Raw genomic sequence first — 19,788 nt, 5'->3', positions numbered from 1 at the left:
CCGGTATCAGTCGCCCCTATACAAAAAAGAAAATGCACAAGAAAATCAGCTCGTCTAGTAAGGGATGAAGATGAACCAGGGCCATCACGAGAACAGAAGGAGGAGGAGGCAGAACCCGTAAATGAGATGGTGACCACCCGATCCCTATCTCTGGGTGAGCTGCGAGATATGCGAAAAGACTTCAGCCGTCGTCCAGGGGAGCACATTGTCACCTGGCTGCTCCGATGCTGGGATAACGGGGCCAGTAGCCTGGAATTAGAGGGTAGGGAAGCCAAGCAGCTGGGATCCCTTTCTAGGGAAGGGGGCATTGACAAAGCAATTGGACAAGGTGCACAAGTCCTCAGCCTCTGGAGGCGACTCCTGTCAGGTGTGAAGGAAAGGTATCCCTTCAAGGAAGATGTTATATGCCACCCAGGCAAGTGGACCACCATGGAGAGAGGTATCCAGTACCTGAGAGAATTAGCCGTGCTGGAAGTGATTTATGATGACCTGAACAACGAGCAGTTATCCAAAGACCCAGATGAGGTCAAATGCACCCGACCCATGTGGCGGAAGTTTGTACGGAGCGCACCAGCGTCACATGCAAACTCATTGGCAGTAATGACCTGGAGAGATGGAGAGGAACAAACAGTGGATGAACTGGCTGGCCAACTCCGGCAATATGAAGAAAGTCTCTCTTCCTCCCTACGGGCCTGTGTCTCTGCTGTGGAGAAACTGTCTCAGGAGGTCCAGCAAATCAAAGAGGATATGTCCTGCTCCCCCCCTGCACGGGCCAGCGTCTCAGCCATTAGGAGCAAACGTCCCTCTGCTCAAGAGAGGAGACATCGTGGGTACACACCCCGGGGCACCCTGTGGTTTTACCTGCGTGACCACGGAGAGGACATGAGGAAGTGGGATGGAAAACCTACCTCAGTCCTACAGGCACGGGTACATGAGTTGCAAGGGAAAACAACCACAAAAGGGGGTTCTTCCAGGAAAACCGCTGCTCCAGTCTCCAGTGAGTTCCCCAGACAGAGTAGAAGGGCTGATTCCACTTCCGACCTTAACAAAGGGACTTCTGACTCATACTTACAAGAAGTAGATAGCGAATATGATTACCAGGACTAGAGGGGCCCTGCCTCCAGCCAGGTGGAGGAAAGGGACAACCGGGTTTACTGGACTGTGTGGATTCGATGGCCTGGCACATCAGATCCACAAGAATATAAGGCTCTCGTAGACACCGGTGCGCAGTGTACCCTGATGCCATCAGGCTATAAAGGGGCAGAACCCATTTGTATTTCTGGAGTGACAGGGGGATCCCAAGAGTTAACTGTGTTGGAGGCGGAAGTGAGCCTAACCGGGAATGAGTGGCAGAAGCACCCCATTGTGACTGGCCCAGAAGCTCCGTGCATCCTTGGCATAGACTACCTCAGGAGAGGGTATTTCAAGGACCCAAAAGGGTACCGGTGGGCTTTTGGTATAGCTGCCCTGGAGACGGAGGAAATTAAACAGCTGTCCACCTTGCCCGGTCTTTCAGAGGATCCTTCTGTTGTGGGGTTGTTAAAGGTCCAAGAACAACAGGTGCCGACCGCTACCACAACAGTGCACCGGCGGCAATACCGCACCAACCGAGACTCCTTGATCCCCATCCATGTGCTGATTCGTCGACTGGAGATCCAAGGAGTGATCAGCAAGACTCGCTCACCCTTTAACAGTCCCATATGGCCAGTGCGAAAGTCCAATGGAGAGTGGAGGCTAACAGTAGACTACCGTGGCCTGAACGAAGTGACGCCACCACTGAGTGCTGCCGTGCCGGACATGCTGGAACTTCAATACGAACTGGAGTCGAAGGCAGCCAAGTGGTACGCCACCATTGATATCGCTAATGCCTTCTTCTCCATCCCTTTGGCGGCAGAGTGCAGGCCACAGTTTGCTTTCACTTGGAGGGGTGTCCAGTACACCTGGAACCGACTGCCCCAGGGGTGGAAACACAGCCCTACCATTTGCCATGGACTGATCCACACCGCACTGGAACAGGGTGAGGCTCCAGAACACCTGCAATACATTGATGACATCATCGTGTGGGGCAACACAGCAGAGGAAGTTTTCAAGAAAGGGGAGAGAATAGTCCAAATCCTTCTGAAGGCCGGCTTTGCAATAAAACGAAGTAAGGTCAAGGGACCTGCACAGGAGATCCAGTTTTTAGGAATAAAATGGCAAGATGGACGTCATCAGATCCCAACAGATGTGATCAATAAAATAACAGCCATGTCTCCACCAACTAACAAAAAGGAAACGCAAGCTTTCTTAGGCGTTGTGGGCTTTTGGAGAATGCATATTCCAAATTACAGTCAGATCGTAAGCCCTCTCTATCACGTGACCAGGAAGAAGAACGACTTCAGATGGGGCCCTGAGCAACGACAAGCATTTGAGCAAATTAAACAGGAGATAGTTCAGGCAGTAGCCCTTGGGCCAGTCCGGGCAGGACAAGATGTGAAGAATGTGCTCTACACCGCAGCCGGGGAGAATGGCCCTACCTGGAGCCTCTGGCAGAAAGCACCAGGGGAGACTCGAGGTCGACCCTTAGGGTTCTGGAGTCGGGGATACAGAGGATCCGAGGCCCGCTACACTCCAACTGAGAAGGAGATATTGGCAGCATATGAAGGGGTTCAAGCTGCTTCGGAAGTGGTTGGCACTGAAGCACAGCTCCTCCTGGCACCCCGACTGCCGGTGCTGGGCTGGATGTTCAAAGGGAGCGTCCCCTCTACACATCATGCAACTGATGCTACGTGGAGTAAGTGGGTCGCACTGATCACACAACGGGCCCGAATAGGAAACCCCAGTCGCCCAGGAATCTTGGAGGTGATCACGAACTGGCCAGAAGGCAAAGATTTTGGAATATCCCCAGAAGAGGAGGTGATGCGTGCTGAAGAGGCCCCACCATATAACAAACTACCAGAAAACGAGAAGCAATATGCCCTGTTCACGGATGGGTCCTGTCGCCTTGTGGGAAAACATCGGAGATGGAAGGCTGCGGTATGGAGTCCCATACGCCAAGTTGCAGAAACTGCTGAAGGAGAAGGTGAATCGAGTCAGTTTGCAGAGGTGAAAGCCATCCAGCTGGCCTTGGGCATTGCCGAACGAGAAAAATGGCCAGTGCTTTATCTCTATACTGACTCATGGATGGTGGCAAATGCCCTGTGGGGGTGGTTGCAGCAGTGGAAGCAGAACAACTGGCAGCGCAAAGGTAAACCCATCTGGGCTGCCGCATTGTGGCAAGATATTGCTGCCCAGGTAGAGAACCTGACTGTAAAAGTACGACATGTAGATGCTCATGTACCCAAGAGTCGGGCCAGTGAAGAGCACCAAAACAACCAGCAGGTGGATCAGGCTGCCAAGATCGAAGTAGCTCAGGTAGATCTGGACTGGCAACATAAAGGTGAATTATTTATAGCTCGGTGGGCCCATGACACTTCAGGCCACCAAGGGAGAGATGCAACATATAGATGGGCTCGTGATCGAGGGGTGGACTTAACCATGGACACTATTGCACAGGTTATCCACGAATGTGAAACATGCGCTGCAATCAAGCAAGCCAAACGAGTAAAGCCTCTTTGGTATGGAGGACGATGGTTGAAGTATAAATATGGGGAGGCTTGGCAGATTGATTATATCACGCTCCCACAAACCCGACAGGGCAAGCGCTATGTGCTCACCATGGTGGAAGTAACCACAGGATGGCTGGAAACATATCCTGTGCCCCATGCCACCGCCCGGAACACCATCCTGGGCCTTGAAAAGCAAATCCTGTGGCGACATGGCACCCCAGAAAGAATTGAGTCAGACAACGGGACTCACTTCCGAAACGCCCTCATAGACACCTGGGCCAAAGAGCACGGCATTGAGTGGGTCTATCACATCCCCTACCATGCACCAGCCTCCGGAAAAATTGAACGATACAACGGGCTGTTAAAGACAACACTGAGGGCAATGGGTGGTGGGACATTCAAGCATTGGGACACACATTTAGCAAAGGCCACCTGGTTAGTGAACACTAGGGGATCTGTCACTCGAGCTGGCCCTGCCCAATCCAAACCCTTACGTGCTGTAGAGGGGGATAAAGTCCCTGTCGTGCATATGAGAAATATGCTGGGGAAGACAGTCTGGGTTGCTCCTGCCTCTGGCAAGGGAAAACCCATCCGTGGGATTGCTTTTGCTCAGGGACCTGGGTGCACTTGGTGGGTGATGAGAAAGGATGGGGAAGTCCGGTGTGTACCTCAGGGGGATTTAATTTTGGGTGAAAATAGCCAATGAACTGAATTGTACGATGTTAGTTATTACATAGTACTGTATGTCATCACTTTTATGGTTACCATATGCCATATTAACAGTATTACAGTAAGAATCACCCAGATTAATTTAGGATGAACGCCGATGAAACTGAGCAAGGTGCAACAATGATAGAACCAGACGAGCGCCCAGAACTGGCCTCCGCATGCAAGAGCCCGACACCACACACCATCTCTCCTGCCCTGCAAGACTGTTACGACAGGTGGAACCCGAAGTCATGGACTAAATGAACTCAACGGACGTTTTAGAGGGATGGCCCATGGACTAAGGGAATGATATCTCTGTGTGCGTATATATCAAAAGGCAGGGAAAAGGAGCGGTGACTAATTGGAATGTATGGGAAAATGTGAGACCTGGGCATGATGTAGATGGTATAGAATAAGGGGTGGATATTGTCCTGGTTCCAGCTGGGACAGGGTTAACTTTCTTCCCAGTAGCCTGGGGGGTGTGCTGTGTTTTGGGTTCGGTGTGAAAGGAGCGTTGATGGCCCATTGATGCTTTGGCTGTTGCTGGGTGATGCTTGCACCGGGAGGGGGGAGCACAGCCGGGGTGGTGGACCCAGCTGGCCAATGGGGTATTCTATACCATGTGACATCATGCTCAGTATAAAAACCAGGTGTGGGGGGGGGGGCTCGCCCCCCGTTCGTGACACGCGGTCGGCGGTCGGTGAGCGGTTCTGTTGTGCATTGCCTGCTTTGTGTATTCTGTTATTGTTGTTGTTCTCACTGTTATTATTACTGTTCTACTTAGTTTTATTTCAATTATTAAATTGTTTTTATCTCAACCCGGGAGCTTTCCTACTTGTGCCCTCCCGATTCTCTCCCCCATCCCACCGGGGGGGGGGTGATCGAGCGGCTGCGTGGCGTTTATTTTTTGCTGGCTGGGGTTAAACCACGACAGGTATTAGCATAGTATTCCTGTTATTAGTATAACTTTGGAAAAGGTGTTAGCCACTTAAAACAGAATACTGATTTCACTCCTTGTCTTCTCAAGAAGTATTAGACAGGGCCAGCACATCAGCACAGCACACTAGAGCAGCTTTACCAATAAAAAGTGGTAGGGATTTGAAAACAGCATTGAAAAAATTTTATTTTGATTATGGTTCTTGTGCTATCATACGTCCTTTTAAAAAATGTACCTGTCTTTGCTCCAGAAAGTTTGCCCCAGCTAAGCTTAAATTAAAAATGGCTACGGTTAGTATCCCATTACAAAGAAGACAGGATTCACGGATGCACGTCTTGGTATTTTAGGTCTCATTCATTAACAATGACAACAAAAGACAACATGTGTGGCATATTCACTTTCTAAATCTAGGACCAGAAACACAAGGAGCCAACATACAAGTGAATACATTAATGACACTAATATGAGCTCGCCAAGTGTAAATCTGTTAACTGAAGATAGTCTGCTCAGTTGTTCTTAAGGAATTAAGTGCCAATGAGACCCATCAGCTTGCATTTGAATGTAATCTAACTATATTTTACAGTCTAATCTAATTGTATTTTAGGGTTAAGCTGAGCACAGGAGCTATGGTCAAGAGTGAGACTGCTAAGCCGCAAACTTATACAATATAAACGTATGTATATTAGCCTTGACAATAATACTCAGGATCCACAAACTGAAAAAGCTGTGCTAGAGTTTTCCACATTAATGAAAATTAGTGGGGGCTTCTTTAGCTCTAATCTGAGAAATTACTGCTAACTTTTTAGTAAATGTATGGACTCCAAGTTTTCTAACTCCAGATCACCACTTCTATTCACATCAATTGTAATCACTATTTTTTCAGTAAAGGATAAGGCTGGAAAATCACTAGGTATTACTAATCAATTTATTAAGAGAGAGGTAAAGTTGCGTTACACTGGGGCAGATGAACAGGTTGTTCGTACAACCATACAATCAACTTCTTTTAAAACTGGAATGCTTACTCAAGTTTTCAAAGACCTTATGCAGTAATCAGTACATTCTAATTTTAATATGAAAGTACTATAAGTGCATTATAATTGCAGACAGAACTTACCTGTGCTGTTCTTTGAGCAATTCAGCATCTTGTCTCATCTCTGTTTTAGGCAAAGATGACAGTAGGGCATCTATTTTCATAATCAAATCACTGCCACTATATTAAATAAGGCACATACAATTTGTTTTTCATTAGAAAAAGGAGTAAAACATTCACATTTTAATGTATGTCTGTCTAGGTAAGGGGTATTTTAAAGCCCACATCCTGAGCTCTTTAAAAAGATTATCACCTCGAGATTTGTAGCTTTGAGTAAAACATTTAGCATGACAATGCCCAAGAACCACTACTGCCTTAAAGCTTGTGAACTGTACACTTCTTAAAATTAAGCAAAGCAGAATTAGCAGAATTACCGTTCAGCCTCACAGTTTGGATGGTACAATCTGCTGATATTTATAGCTCTTTATTACTTTTTTTTGCAATCTTTTTCCTCTCTGACAACATCTAGGAACAGATATAAATGAACAAAGTTTCAAGGTTACTTGGCCACATCTTTTAATTTTTTTGTATTTCTTACTAGAAATTCCTTAGAAACCTTAGTAGTTCTATCTCAGTGTCACTAAGTCTTAATATTTGATTAAATATGTTTTGCCTCTCATTAGTTCTCTCATTGATAGTTCTACCTCTTCTTGATTTTGTTTTTCTGGTAGTTATTCTCTCAGTTGCGCCAGGCCTTCCAGATAACAAAAATGATACTTGGACACAGAAAGTCAATAGATATTGTAAAAATAATATAATTTTGCTCTCTTCTCTGTGCATAAACTGGATCCTTAGATTAAAAGCTGGCTAGAACTCATCTTTATGCTCTTCAATTAACAGATGCGTGAATGTTGTCTAGCAGGGTGTCCGAGCACCACATCTGTCCATGCCTCTACTGGCTCCTTTTCTAACGATTCCCAAAGACAATGCACTTTCTTATTTCAAATATCAATACTCAGATATTACTGTGGTTTTAAGATGCACTGGATTTTATCATGCTTATTATTATTCTTTATAATTACTCTTAAGTAAACAAAAGCTCGTAGAAATTGTTTAGTTAGCTGTACTTGTCTCTTGGTTTTAAGTACGATGAAAGCAGATAAAGTATTCGGAGTAAGTTAGCAGAGCTGCACACATGTTATGAGGCAAGTTGAAGCTTTGGATAAGCAGGGGTCTCTTATGCCTTAGCCTCATCACACATATGACCACTGATAAAAGTGTGCATGTCTCTTGAATAACACAGGGTGCCTTTTTTCTGCTCTGTGCTATAGCAACAAAGTACCAAAGAGGCTGTCAGCAGCAGGGTAAATGACACATGCAGTTGAAAACCAACATATATAGTTTATATATATAGTGGAAAACTACGTTACATAGCAAAATTAGCCAAGCATAAAGGTGATACAAAATTTAGCAGATGTGCCGTTTTTTCTAGAAAATAGGGCAAGTGTTTGAGTAGGTAAGTATACTAAGTCTGTCAGGGAAATGCTAAAAAGGAAATGAGGGACAGTTAAACCTGTCTACATAGAAATACTCAGATGCTAAATAAGAGGATAGCAAATCTATAGCACGCAAACAACAAACACTCAGTCAAAGTGCATGTAGAGTGTATATATATAAGTATACAGTATGAAGAGTACTATGACTATATATTTGAACCTTTGTTCATATTTCCCATGCAAAAGGATTATTAGTCACAGGCAATAAACAAGGCAGCATAACACAAAGCCTCAAAATGCAAAAGAATTTTACCTTTTACTATTGTTTCCCATCTCTTTGACAATAGCTTTAATCTTCTCTGCTGAGGTACTGTATGTTATTTTTTCCAACAAATTGAAGTCTTCTGCATAGAATTCGTCTTCATCTAAAGGACCCAGTACCTTAGATGATAGAGAAGAAACGTTACTAAGTGTAGAATGTCCCAATAATGTTTCTTCTGTAAGCAAAAATATACTAATATTTTAAACGAACGCACAATATTCAATATGCAACCCCTAGCCCTATATATATATATATCAATAAGCTGTATAGTAACTATAGAGGATTAGGTTTTTACCATTATGTAATTACAGTTAATTACCAGTCACAAAGAACAGTTGCAATGGAAATATCCATGATATTTTTCATTATACATACCCATGTAAAGGAGTACACTATTTAGAAATAACAAATCTAAGTTTAAGAAAAAGCTCTGTTAGGTACATTGTTTGAAACTGAAATTCAAATTGCTATCTGCCTACCACAGTCTTTAGTTGTTTAATTCTGTGAACACAATCTTAACTTCTCAAGGCTTCTCAGATGAACCAGAACGGTTAGAAAGACAGACAAGAGCAAAGGATAAGAAATACAGGATATCCAGAGACAAGAAACAGTACTACTACATTTTGGGTGTCTGAAGGAAAAGAAGGAGCCTTGAAGTCCCAGAAAATAGCTTTGAGGATGTTGTTTGGATTTCTTACTCATAGTCTACCAGGCTAAACTGACTCAAGTCAACTTCAAGAGCCTACAGGGCTCCCAGGATGTAGAATGTCAGGATGTAAGTTTGGTGCTGAACGCCTCTCTCTCAAAATTCAACTGCTTCCTAGAAATGAGACATCATCTAACTAAATTCCACTTCTAAATTTATTATTAGTATTAATGATGCATGAGATAGAGAAAACCACAGTATGATTATGAAATACCAGTAGAAGTCACAATTAGAAAAAAAATTATTTGCTCATAAAAAAAAACCTTCAGTGCTGAAATAGCAAGGATAGAAATGACAGATATCCCATGTCTTTCTTAAGCTACCTCTTAAATTGAAAACACACTTTCAGATAGATGAATATTATCAAATTTATCAAATTCATCAACAAAAATGCCTTCTGTGGTTTGTTAGCATTTGTTAGTATTTCAGCTATTTAGGATGCACAAGAGTAACTAAGAACACAATTTAGAGAGAGTTTCTAGTAATTAGATACCAACCTAGTATCTCTATTTCTTTCTAATGGTGGAGCAATAAATAGAAAAGACTTAACTCAAAGAGTAGTTTGTATAAATTGTATTTGTAATGTAAGGTATTGACTGTCATTAACAAGTACTAAATATTGAACCCAACTGTGTATTTTTAAATCACAGTTCATCTATAGCCACACTGTAATAAAGGCTATTGGTTTCAGAATATACATACAAGAAATTGAAACAGCAAAACTACTATACTTCTATTTGAATATTAAGAGTTAAGACCATAGACCAATTTAATATTTATGAACAATTTGCTTTTTTTCCTGAAACAGAAGAGCTTGAAATACTACCCTAGTCAATGTAAATTATTTTTTATTACATATTATTGTGGTTTAACCTGGCAGGCAGCCAAACACCACGCAGCCACTCGCTCACTCTCCTCCTCCCGCAGTGGAACAGGGAGAGAATCGGTAGGGTAAGAGTGAGAAAAACTCGTGGGTTGAGATAAAGACAGTTTAATAGAACAGAAAAGGAAGGGATAATAATAATAATAATAATAACAACAACAATAACAACAACAACAACAACAACAATAATAATAATAATAATAATAATAATAATAATAATAATAATAGAAGAATATACAGAATGAGTGATGCACAATGCAATTGCTCACTGCCTGTGCTGACTAATAACCAAGTAGTGATGGCTGCTTCCTGGACCACACCTCATATATATACTGAGCATGATGTCATGTGGTATGGAATACCCTGTTGGCCAGCTGGGCCAGCTGTCCCGGCTATGCTCCCTCCCAGACTCTGAAGAGTCCTTGACTAGCAGGGTACTTAGCAACAACTGAAAACATCAGTGTGTTATCAACATTCTTCTCATACTAAATCCAAAACACAGCACCAGGACGAAATTTAACTCTATCCTAGCCAAAACTAGGACATATATGCAGTAGTTCATCCTACACCAAATGTGTAAAATATAGCTAAATTCAGGATCAGAATTTATTCTTAAATATCATTACTAATACAGCAAATATAAACATATTTAGAGAATTTTGTCTATCATTTAATCAGATTATCTCTTAAATAGCTGTGGAAATGACATAAATACATAGTAGCTTCAATGGAATGGAGCCAATAAACAAAGTAGTAGGAAATAAAATAAAAAACAAGGCAAACATTCATATCACTCTCTACCAACAGGACAAAAAAGTGGGAAATCAATATAATGCATTTTCTTTAGCTTGAAACTGAACTTCCAGGAAATAAAAAGTACCTACAAAAAGACTGAGAGATCAATTAATTTCTTTCTTACCCTGCCATTACTCATAACAGCCATTTGCCCAGGAAGCAGCTTAAGAACCTCCTGGCAGAACATCTGGTGGGTTTTAATTATATCCAGTCCTAAAGTGTTGTACTTCTTCTCAAAAGCATCGCCATCCATTCCCTAAAGCAAAGGAAAAATATGAGATGATGGATGGGTAAAAAACTGGCTGGACGGCCGAGCCCAGAGAGTTGTGGTGAATGGAGTTAAATCCAGTCAGCAGCCAGTCACAAGCGGTGTTCCCCAGGGCTCAGTTTTGGGGCCAGTCTTTTCAATCTTTATCAATGATCTGTATGAGGAGATCAAGTGCTCCCTCAGTAAGTTTGCAGATGACACCAAGCTGGGCGGGAGTGTTGATCTGCTGGAGGGTAGGAAGGCTCTGCAGAGGGACCTGGACAGGCTGGATCCATGGGTCAAGGCCAACTGTATGAGGTTCAACAAGGCCAAGTGCCAGGTCCTGCACTTGGGTCACAACAACCCCAGGCAACGCTACAGGCTTGGGGAAGAGTGGCTGGAAAGCTGCCCAGAGGAAAAGGACCTGGGGGTGCTGATTGACAGCCGGCTGAACATGAGCCAGCAGTGTGCCCAGGTGGCCAAGAAGGCCAATGGCATCCTGGTTTGTACCAGAACTAGTGTGGCCAGCAGGAGTAGGGAGGTGATCGTGCCCCTGTACTCAGCACTGGTGAGGCCGCACCTCGAATACTGTGTTCAGTTTTGGGCCCCCACTACAAGAAGGACATGGAGGTGCTGGAGCGTGTCCAGAGGAGGGCAACGAGGCTAGTGAAAGGTCTGGAGCACAAGTCTTATGAGGAGCGGCTGAGGGAACTGGGGTTGTTTAGTCTGGAGAAGAGGAGGCTGAGGGGAGACCTCATCGCACTCTACAACTACCTGGAAGGAGGTTGTAGCGAGGTGGGTGTTGGTCTCTTCTCCCAAGTAACTAGCGATAGGACGAGAGGAAATGGCCTCAAGTTGTGCCAGGGGAGGATTAGATTGGATAGTAGGAAAAATTTCTTCACCGAAAGGGTTGTCAAACACTGGAACAGGCTGCCCAGGGAAGTGGTTGAGCCAACATCCCTGGAAGTATTTAAAAGACGTGTAGATGAGGCACTGAGGGACGTGGTTTAGTGGGCATGGTGGTGTTGGGTTGACGGCTGGACTCAATCTTAGAGGTCTTTTCCAACCTTAATGATTCTATGATTCTATGTTTCATTGATTCAGCAAAATTGTGTCACAGCTGAGGTAAGCAAAGATTTTCTTCAAGGTATGTAGTAACCAGAAATCAGAATAAAGCAACAGTCTTAGCTTCAATATGAGCACATGACTATTCATTTGGAGCCACAGTCTCCCAACTAGCTAGTGTGCAGTTTTTACCCTTGGGCAACTGTGATTAACCATGAGAGGAAAGCTGAGCCTGAGGTTAAACACTTTTTCTAAGATCCAGCACACAGCTGCATGAAAAATAACATACTCTGTTAACAACTGAACTGTTTATTCAGCTTCAGGAAAAAGGTATAAAAATCCATACTACTCTAAAAACCTAACAGTCATTTTAATGCGGTCATTGGATACAGCTTAAACATGTTTTGGGGAAGTCAACATCACCCAGTAAGACACGTAACAAATCAATGTTCAAATGGGGAAAAAATGCTGGAACTTTGCCATGCACGCAATGGCACTGTGCCTCACCTGTCAAAATTATCCTGCTATATTAAACTCTACTGATACGTATTTCTTCATTAGAAATATACAGATGAAGCAGGTAGATTAATTCAGATACAATTAATAGAACAAAATAAATTACATGCATATATTGCTTAATTAGCTACCTCTATGTCTTTCAAAATTTATTAGACAATGAAAAAAGAGTATGACCCAAACCCGCTAATTAATTTTTCAATATGGTGCCAGAGCATTCTTAGTCTTCCAAATCTTCCTATTTAAAAATACTACAATTTACAGCTCTTTCTGAAACAAAAACTGTAGTTTGCAGCTGTTATTTGGTAACTCAGCTCTACTCTATGTGTGAACTCTGAAGTCAGCAACGTTTGTATTTTACATCAATGAGTTTTCATAGAAACACACCAGAAAATGTTGGCCAGAAGTATACAATGCTCGTTAACATCAACTGCTTCAGTCTGTGCCTATCAGTCTGCTCACAACTACAACAGCAAGGCAAAACCAGCTACTTCTGAAGTCTTAATTCTTGACAAATATTAATACTTAATACTTATTAAAAGAGAGAGCTTTACAAAAAAAACCCAAAACAAAACCAATTAAAAATTAAACTATTTTGGTCTCAATAATCCAGTGTCAGCAGTCTATATTTTTCATTACTTTTGTATCTCCTTCCTTTACTTTAGAGAAATTCTCTATTCTTCATCACATAAACGTTGTCAAAAATCCAAATCTGCTTGAGCAGAAACTGTATAAGGTTTATAAACTTTATAGCATTTGGCCAAACACTGTTAGTCTCAACATCTCCTTACAATAAAAGATATGTAAAATGAAAAAGAAAGTAGTCTAATTTAGTTTGCACTCACTGGGATGATGAATTTAGCTATTTTAGTTCCAGCAGCAAGGGATTTTGCTGTCTCTTCCTTAGTGAGTTTACTTAGGAAACTTTTTAAATTGCTGTTGCTTTGGATTAGAAAAGTGGTCAAAATTCCTCTTGCAATGGCTGTGTTATCTTCCTTTATTTTTGATGAAGGATTGTTCAAAATCCCAACTCGTGTATGACTGCTTATTTTCTGCAAAGAAAAATACAGAATAATACACAATTTTACAGTTCCATCTGCTGTTACTTAATGTATTCAGATCTATTATAATTCAGTGAAATGTCCTTAACTATTTATTTTTTGCAGCTATTTGTCTTTAGAAAACATACATCAATGCCTAATTCAGAACGTCAACTAGGAGTAAAAATGGTATTAGTAAGGATTTACCTATTCTGTAATACATATTTTAAAGAGAAGGGGGTTTTTTTGATAGAACAATTGCCTTTGAGCATTCTGCAGAAGCATTTTTTTAACAGAAGACATACACAAGTGTTCATTTACAGACTTCAGAACCTGTTTTGTAGATTTTTTTTTCTTTTCTTTCAGAAAATATCAAACTGATCATAAAATAAATACAAGAAAAGTTATCCACTTATCACTTTAATCTTAATCAGCAGGAAAATCCTTCACTTGCTAAAATCGGTGATGCTACTTAAATCTTACTAGAGAGAGTAATGATTGGAAGCTAGAATCAAATAGTGTCACTAACTGAAGAAAAGGTAAATTCTCTATTGCAATAAAGAATACAAAAATAAGGGATAAAGTCAGTGGTATTCAATATACTTAAATGGTAAACTTTAAACTGCAGCGCTTGAGAAAATTTTCATAAAACACTTATTTGAAAAGCTTGAAAATGTGTTCTTTAAACTGTTCCTGAGAAGCATGCTCTCACTGGAAAGAAGACAAGCAACACACTAGGCTACATTAGGAGACACATGGCAAGCTGATCAGGGGAAGTTCTTATTCTCCTCTACTCAGTACTTGTGAGGCTGCACTTGGACTGCTGTGCCTGATTTGGTAGCCCCAGTGCAGTAAAGATGTTGAGATGCTGGAGAGGCTTCAGCAAAGGCTACCAAGATGGTCAGAGACCTATGAGGAGGCATTGAAGAAGCTGGGCTTGCTCAGTCTAGCGAAGAGGAGGCTACGGAGAACCCTAATAGCAACCAACAAGTACTGAAGGGCGAGTGAAAAGCAAGACCGAGCCAAACTCTTCTTGGTAGTGGCAAACAGTATAACAAGGGGTAATGGCCACAGATTTTTGGCTTGGCAGACATTAGGAAAAACTACATTAGGAAGGCAGTGCAACACCAGAGCAAATTATCAAGGAAGGGGATGGAGTCGCCTCCTTGGAAATTTTCAGGACTCCTTCAGGCAAAGCTACAGCTGACCTGATCTGATGATGGCAATAGTCCCTCTCTGAGTGGGAGGCTGAACTAGATGACATCCAGAAGTCCAGCCAAGACATCTCTAATTTTTTCAAATGACATTAAAATATATTAGTAGTTTTCAAAATAATATATTATATATTAGCTGAAATAGTTAAAAGTGAGTTCCCTTTGGCCACTTCCCCTCCCAGATTCTTGCACAATTTTCTTCAAAGGCCGATGGCAAGTCATGCGCAAGAGGTGTCTGTGCCAGTTCTGCACCTATAAGAAATTCTACTAGACCCTGACCCAACAGAGAAAAGGGACTAGAAAGGAGTAGAGAATCACTATAGAAATCAACGGACTTTTAAAAAAGACTATGTTTTTGTTTGTCACAAAACTCGGAAATCATTAGACCAACCAGTACAACTGGAAATGAGGTTTAACTAAATCAAATCTATGAATTAAAATGAACATAATCAATTAAACTGCTATTTTGCAGAAGATCCAAACAACCTTGTTCAAAACACCTTTTTCTAACGCTTTTCCTAGGTTCTCCTCACTAACACATGGGGCCTTGCCCAGACAGTTCTCGCTTCCTAGAGTTGGGAACTATGGCATATTTTCCTCACTGAAGGGGGAAAATAGTACAACTACAGCAGGAACGTATCTGTCAAGCTTGGGTCACAGTTCTAGCGGTCAGATAAATGAAACATTTCTCCTGTAACAAGGACTTGTAGTGCATATCCCTCCTTGCAGTTTTTTAAGCCTCTTTTTAGGACATATTCGGTATCACATGCTCTCTGCAACATACCGATTTTATAATTCCCTTGGGATGGTTCCTATTTCATTCCTGATTATTAAATCTAAATGTTTTCCCAATTTCAGTCTAATTATTTTTCTAAACTCCCTAGAACTGAGTTTTTTTGTCACTTATATTCACGTGACATTTACTTGTATACTTTAAATTCTATTATTAATACTGAAGAACTTAAAAATAAGCAAACTCATAAATGTAGATGATCCTCCTAGCATACTGAAATACAAAAAAAATGTAATCTGTTTCAGAAGAACACAAACAGTACGTGGGAAAATGGTCACTTCATGGCCACAGTTATGCCATATGATACTGGAGAACACTACATAATGGTTCACACGAACAGGCATTATCCTAACTTGCCTGGCCCAGGTAACATGCTAGGTTACCTCATGGGAGAAGGTCTGTAATTGGGAAGAAATTCACCCTTTTAACACATAGTGTCATAGTTTGTCTCCTGCGTCAGGAGTCCTTGAATCAAATGATCATTTACAGGCCTGTAAGATGCCAGTGCTGCAGAAGAGTAGAGCAAAATAAAAGCACAGCCTCATAAGTCTGCACCTCACCCACAAAAAAAAAAAATATTGTTACACCTTTATTTAAGAGTGTAATTTTTGAATGTGCACAGTGTTGTTAAGAACATATTCATAATAATTATTTTAATAAAAACTGCTAGAAACTCACCAGGTGTTTCAAGGCATTAGAAAGCAGTCGTCTCCCAGCTGGCTTATCGAAATCGGCAATAATCCAGATAGTAACAGCATATAATGCATCTTCATCTGAAAATTAAAGATGATCCTGATTTACATTCTGGAGAATCTGCTCATGAGTAATGAATAATGAATTAATTCTGTTTGAGATTCTGAATTTTATGTGTATGTTTGATTGTTGACTTCAACTGTAAGACTAATCTTTGCCACATGAGAATCTTTTGCCCTCTAAATTGAAATAAAATTCTTAGGAGGTACTTTATCATGTTAATATGAGAGAGTCACTAAAATAGCCAATCTATTGTTGTACCACTGAAACAAGATAATATAGGTATAATAATAAGGTAGCTCCAATTAACAAGACCTGCTTTACCAGAGGTTTCTTGTGAACATTGATGGAGGCTGGTCATATAGCCAGAAATGAAAAGAATTAAGTAGTTACAAGAATGCCTGAGTTAGGCCATTCACTTTCCCCAGCAGCGAAGGGAGAGTCCTTCAATCAAAGGCAGGACAAAACTTACCGTTTCTGAACACAAACAGGAATATACCAAATACAGCCCAAAGAAAGTAAACTACAGTATAGGTGTATACGCAGAAAATTTCCCCTTTTCCTGGTCTCTAGCCTCCTGTTCTTTATTCTTCATAGAAGGGCAATGGTATATGAAAAATTCTGCAAAATTATCTGTAGAAGAATATCAGTCTATTCAGGTCTATCATATATCCCCTAAAAGGTAATACATATAGACGGGAATTTTACAAGGTTCTGGTGAGATTCTAGGAAGAGATTATGATTAAGCATTGTTGGGGTCTAGAGAAACACACTGGGGACAGAGATTTGAAATGTAGATTCCAGCTTAAAGGTTATGGGTTTTACACAAGAGATCTGAATCTTAGAAATGAGCCTGTAGAGATTGAAAGCCAGTCATCATTTGACAACTAGCTGGGATATCCCTGTTGTTGGACTGACGTAAAGGAGCAGTTTTTAACTATCTACTACTAGATGTTAACGAGGTACAGACTAATGCAAAATTCCATGCAGTATTATGCCCCCACTGATGTAATTATAATTTCTTTTAACTCAGAGGGAAAGTATTTGCATATGCAATAAGAATATTTTACATAAAAAAATATTGTAAATGTACAAAAAAGCGTCAGTTTTAGTAAGATAAAAATATATAAATGAGTGATAAACCATCAGAATATATGTATTTTTTCTTTTCTATAGAAATACAAAGCTTCAGATACCAAAATTAAACAATCAACAAGAGGAAAAATAATAGAGATACTGAATGCTAACAAGTAAGAAATAAAATCATTTATCTCTTAAACTGTAGAAATGCCTAATTTTGATACAGATATTACAAAGACAATAAAGTCTTGACTTGATAATGCTGCAAATAAGAGTCACTTGAAAACTGAATATACTCTTCTTAATATTCTCAAGTAAAACTATGTCAGTATGAAAACTTAATCTGTTTTCGAAGCTGCACGTCCTACAAAACTTTTTAACTTCATGTCTGTAAAACAGAAAACAACTAGCCATGACATCCATCCCATTTTAAAACTACAAAATTTAAAATAATTATTCTGTTATTTATTATTTATTATTTATAATAATATTAGGATATGATCTGGCTCCTGAAAGAAGATACTGGGATATTAGGAAATTTACTTATTTACATGGGATCCTTGGGATACTTACTTGGGATATTTTACTGGCAAATTTCAACAATTTGTAATACCCATATATATATAACCCTTACAAAATTAATATACCCTTTTTTGTTAAATACTTCATGTTGTCTGAGATTACAGCACTTTTATCTTGTGAGTCCAAAAAGGAGAAAGTAGAGGTGTCTTCCACATCAAATGGAACTGCAAAATGTAAAACACAACAAGTTAGACTTACTCAAAGGAAAATCATAACAACAGCCAATCTGAGAAAAGTAGTTACCAGATGTGGATCTGAAATGTATGTATCTTCTTTCTGCTCCAAGAATAGTGGGGTTTATACGGGAAACTACATTGTGCTGATCCATAAGAAAATCCACTGCATTTATATGATCATTTAGCAAACCCTGTAGTAAGAGAAAAAAATTAAACCTGTACTTTTATAGTTTCAAGACAAACAAAGACCAAGTATTTGTACAATCTTTCAACTGAGCTTAAAGCTTCTATATACACCAAGTTATGGACAATGTCAAGTCAAAAATGTATAAATATCACAGATAGTATTTCAAAATATCAGATACACATTTTTCAATGAACAACTGCAGCACATTCTCAGTTTCTGGTTGAAAAATTCCATATGATTATTATATGCTTAGTTGATACTTCAATCTTGTATAATCTAAATACACTGTTTCAAAACCATGACTGCAAATTAATTTAACAATGTAATTTCAGTTGTCGTATTATTAATTTCAAGCCACCTCATTATAAAAAATTTAATATATAAACATGACTCAAACAATCCACTGCCAAATATTTCATCTTGCGTTCATTCAGAAATGTTAAACATACCATGAACACTGCCCTCTGGAAGAATCCACTGGCATCAACAATCCTCTGAAGAGTAACTGTCTCTAACTCTGCAGCATTCATCTCTTCTCTATTAAAAGGCACGCCATTAAACAGAACTTGAGGCAATGGACCCAGGCCAGTCTTTTTATAAAAGCTTGCTCCTGCCTGATCATATCAGAAATATCACAGGATTAAATAGACTGTGGCTGACTGTAGCAAAAAATGAAACGAATAACAAGAGACAATGAACTCCAATCTCCAAGCACCATTCGCTGTCACACCTTCTCATGAGTAGCAGGGACAAAACAGGAAATGTTTGGAAGCCAAACAGGATGCATGGGACTCATTTCTCAAATAGAATGACAAAAAAAATTATAGATCTATATATGGGGTTTTAAACTTTTACTGCATCATGTTGCTGAGAAATATTATTTTGCTTAATATTCTTAGCAAAAACTACTAAGTAAATAACACTGGAGAAGGACCTTGAGACAGTCACAGTTTGAGGTGGATTGACCTCAACCTTTTCCCCAAAGACAGCACCCCCAAAACCCTCAAGAGGCTTTTATGTTCAGAAGCCAAGCCTTATTTGATAAGAAAGCAGAACAGGCTAATTTTTCCCAAACAGAGAAAATTCAGTGAGACAAATAGAAATAAAAATATATTGTAAGTAATTCCCCCTTCCTATTCTGTATCCTTTCATGTTTTCTTTCAGTGTCACTTTTTGGATGGCTACAAACTCTATGGCAGTATCTATGCGTCCATCTTTCTGTCACCGCACTGTCTCCTCCCTGATCTTCACTGCAGTCTCATAGTCCCTGCTCGAACAGGGAGCTTCCTCTTGGTGGCTCTCCATCTATTTTTCTTCCTTTAATATCCTCTGGGGGAAGCTTTCCTCCCCTAAATGTATCCAGCTGTTTCCAGGGCAGATTCAAACTGCCCTTCTATACAAAGCCTCCATGCAACTCAGTGAGGAACAAGCAGCATAAGGCAAACAGCACCTTTTTTTCTGGCTGCCCAGACGCACCTTTTTAAAGGAACATAATATAACATAATATAGTTATATAACAAATTTTAAAAGGAAATAAATAAAGTGGATGGCGTGTGTCAGAAACACAAGATTGTATAGATGGCACAGCTGAAGACACATGAAGGAAACCAGTATTTTTATATATATTTTAGCAGAAAATTGTCTACATAATCAATTATAGATTAAAATATG

At 40.4% G+C, this 19,788-nt stretch overlaps 1 protein-coding gene across 4 annotated transcripts in view; it reads right to left on the bottom strand.

Annotated features, from left to right (window-relative positions):
• UGGT2 (UDP-glucose glycoprotein glucosyltransferase 2) overlaps nucleotides 1-19,788 on the bottom strand; it is a 102,788-nt gene that overhangs the window by 35,083 nt on the left and 47,917 nt on the right. For all 4 annotated transcript variants that reach the window (XM_075138310.1, XM_075138320.1, XM_075138329.1 and 1 more), the window contains 8 exons: nucleotides 18,567-18,731; nucleotides 17,998-18,121; nucleotides 17,820-17,918; nucleotides 16,018-16,112; nucleotides 13,138-13,344; nucleotides 10,589-10,720; nucleotides 8,072-8,199; nucleotides 6,347-6,442 (listed from right to left, as the gene is read on the bottom strand). In XM_075138310.1, coding sequence (XP_074994411.1) covers nucleotides 6,347-6,442; nucleotides 8,072-8,199; nucleotides 10,589-10,720; nucleotides 13,138-13,344; nucleotides 16,018-16,112; nucleotides 17,820-17,918; nucleotides 17,998-18,121; nucleotides 18,567-18,731 — 1,046 coding nt within the window. The remainder of the gene's footprint in view (nucleotides 1-6,346; nucleotides 6,443-8,071; nucleotides 8,200-10,588; nucleotides 10,721-13,137; nucleotides 13,345-16,017; nucleotides 16,113-17,819; nucleotides 17,919-17,997; nucleotides 18,122-18,566; nucleotides 18,732-19,788) is intronic.

This window comes from Calonectris borealis, chromosome 1 (assembly GCF_964195595.1).
Source record: "Calonectris borealis chromosome 1, bCalBor7.hap1.2, whole genome shotgun sequence".
Classification (NCBI taxonomy): Eukaryota; Metazoa; Chordata; class Aves; order Procellariiformes; family Procellariidae; genus Calonectris; species Calonectris borealis.
Note: the sequence above shows the minus strand (reverse complement) of the source record. Positions and strands in the feature narration are given on the sequence as shown.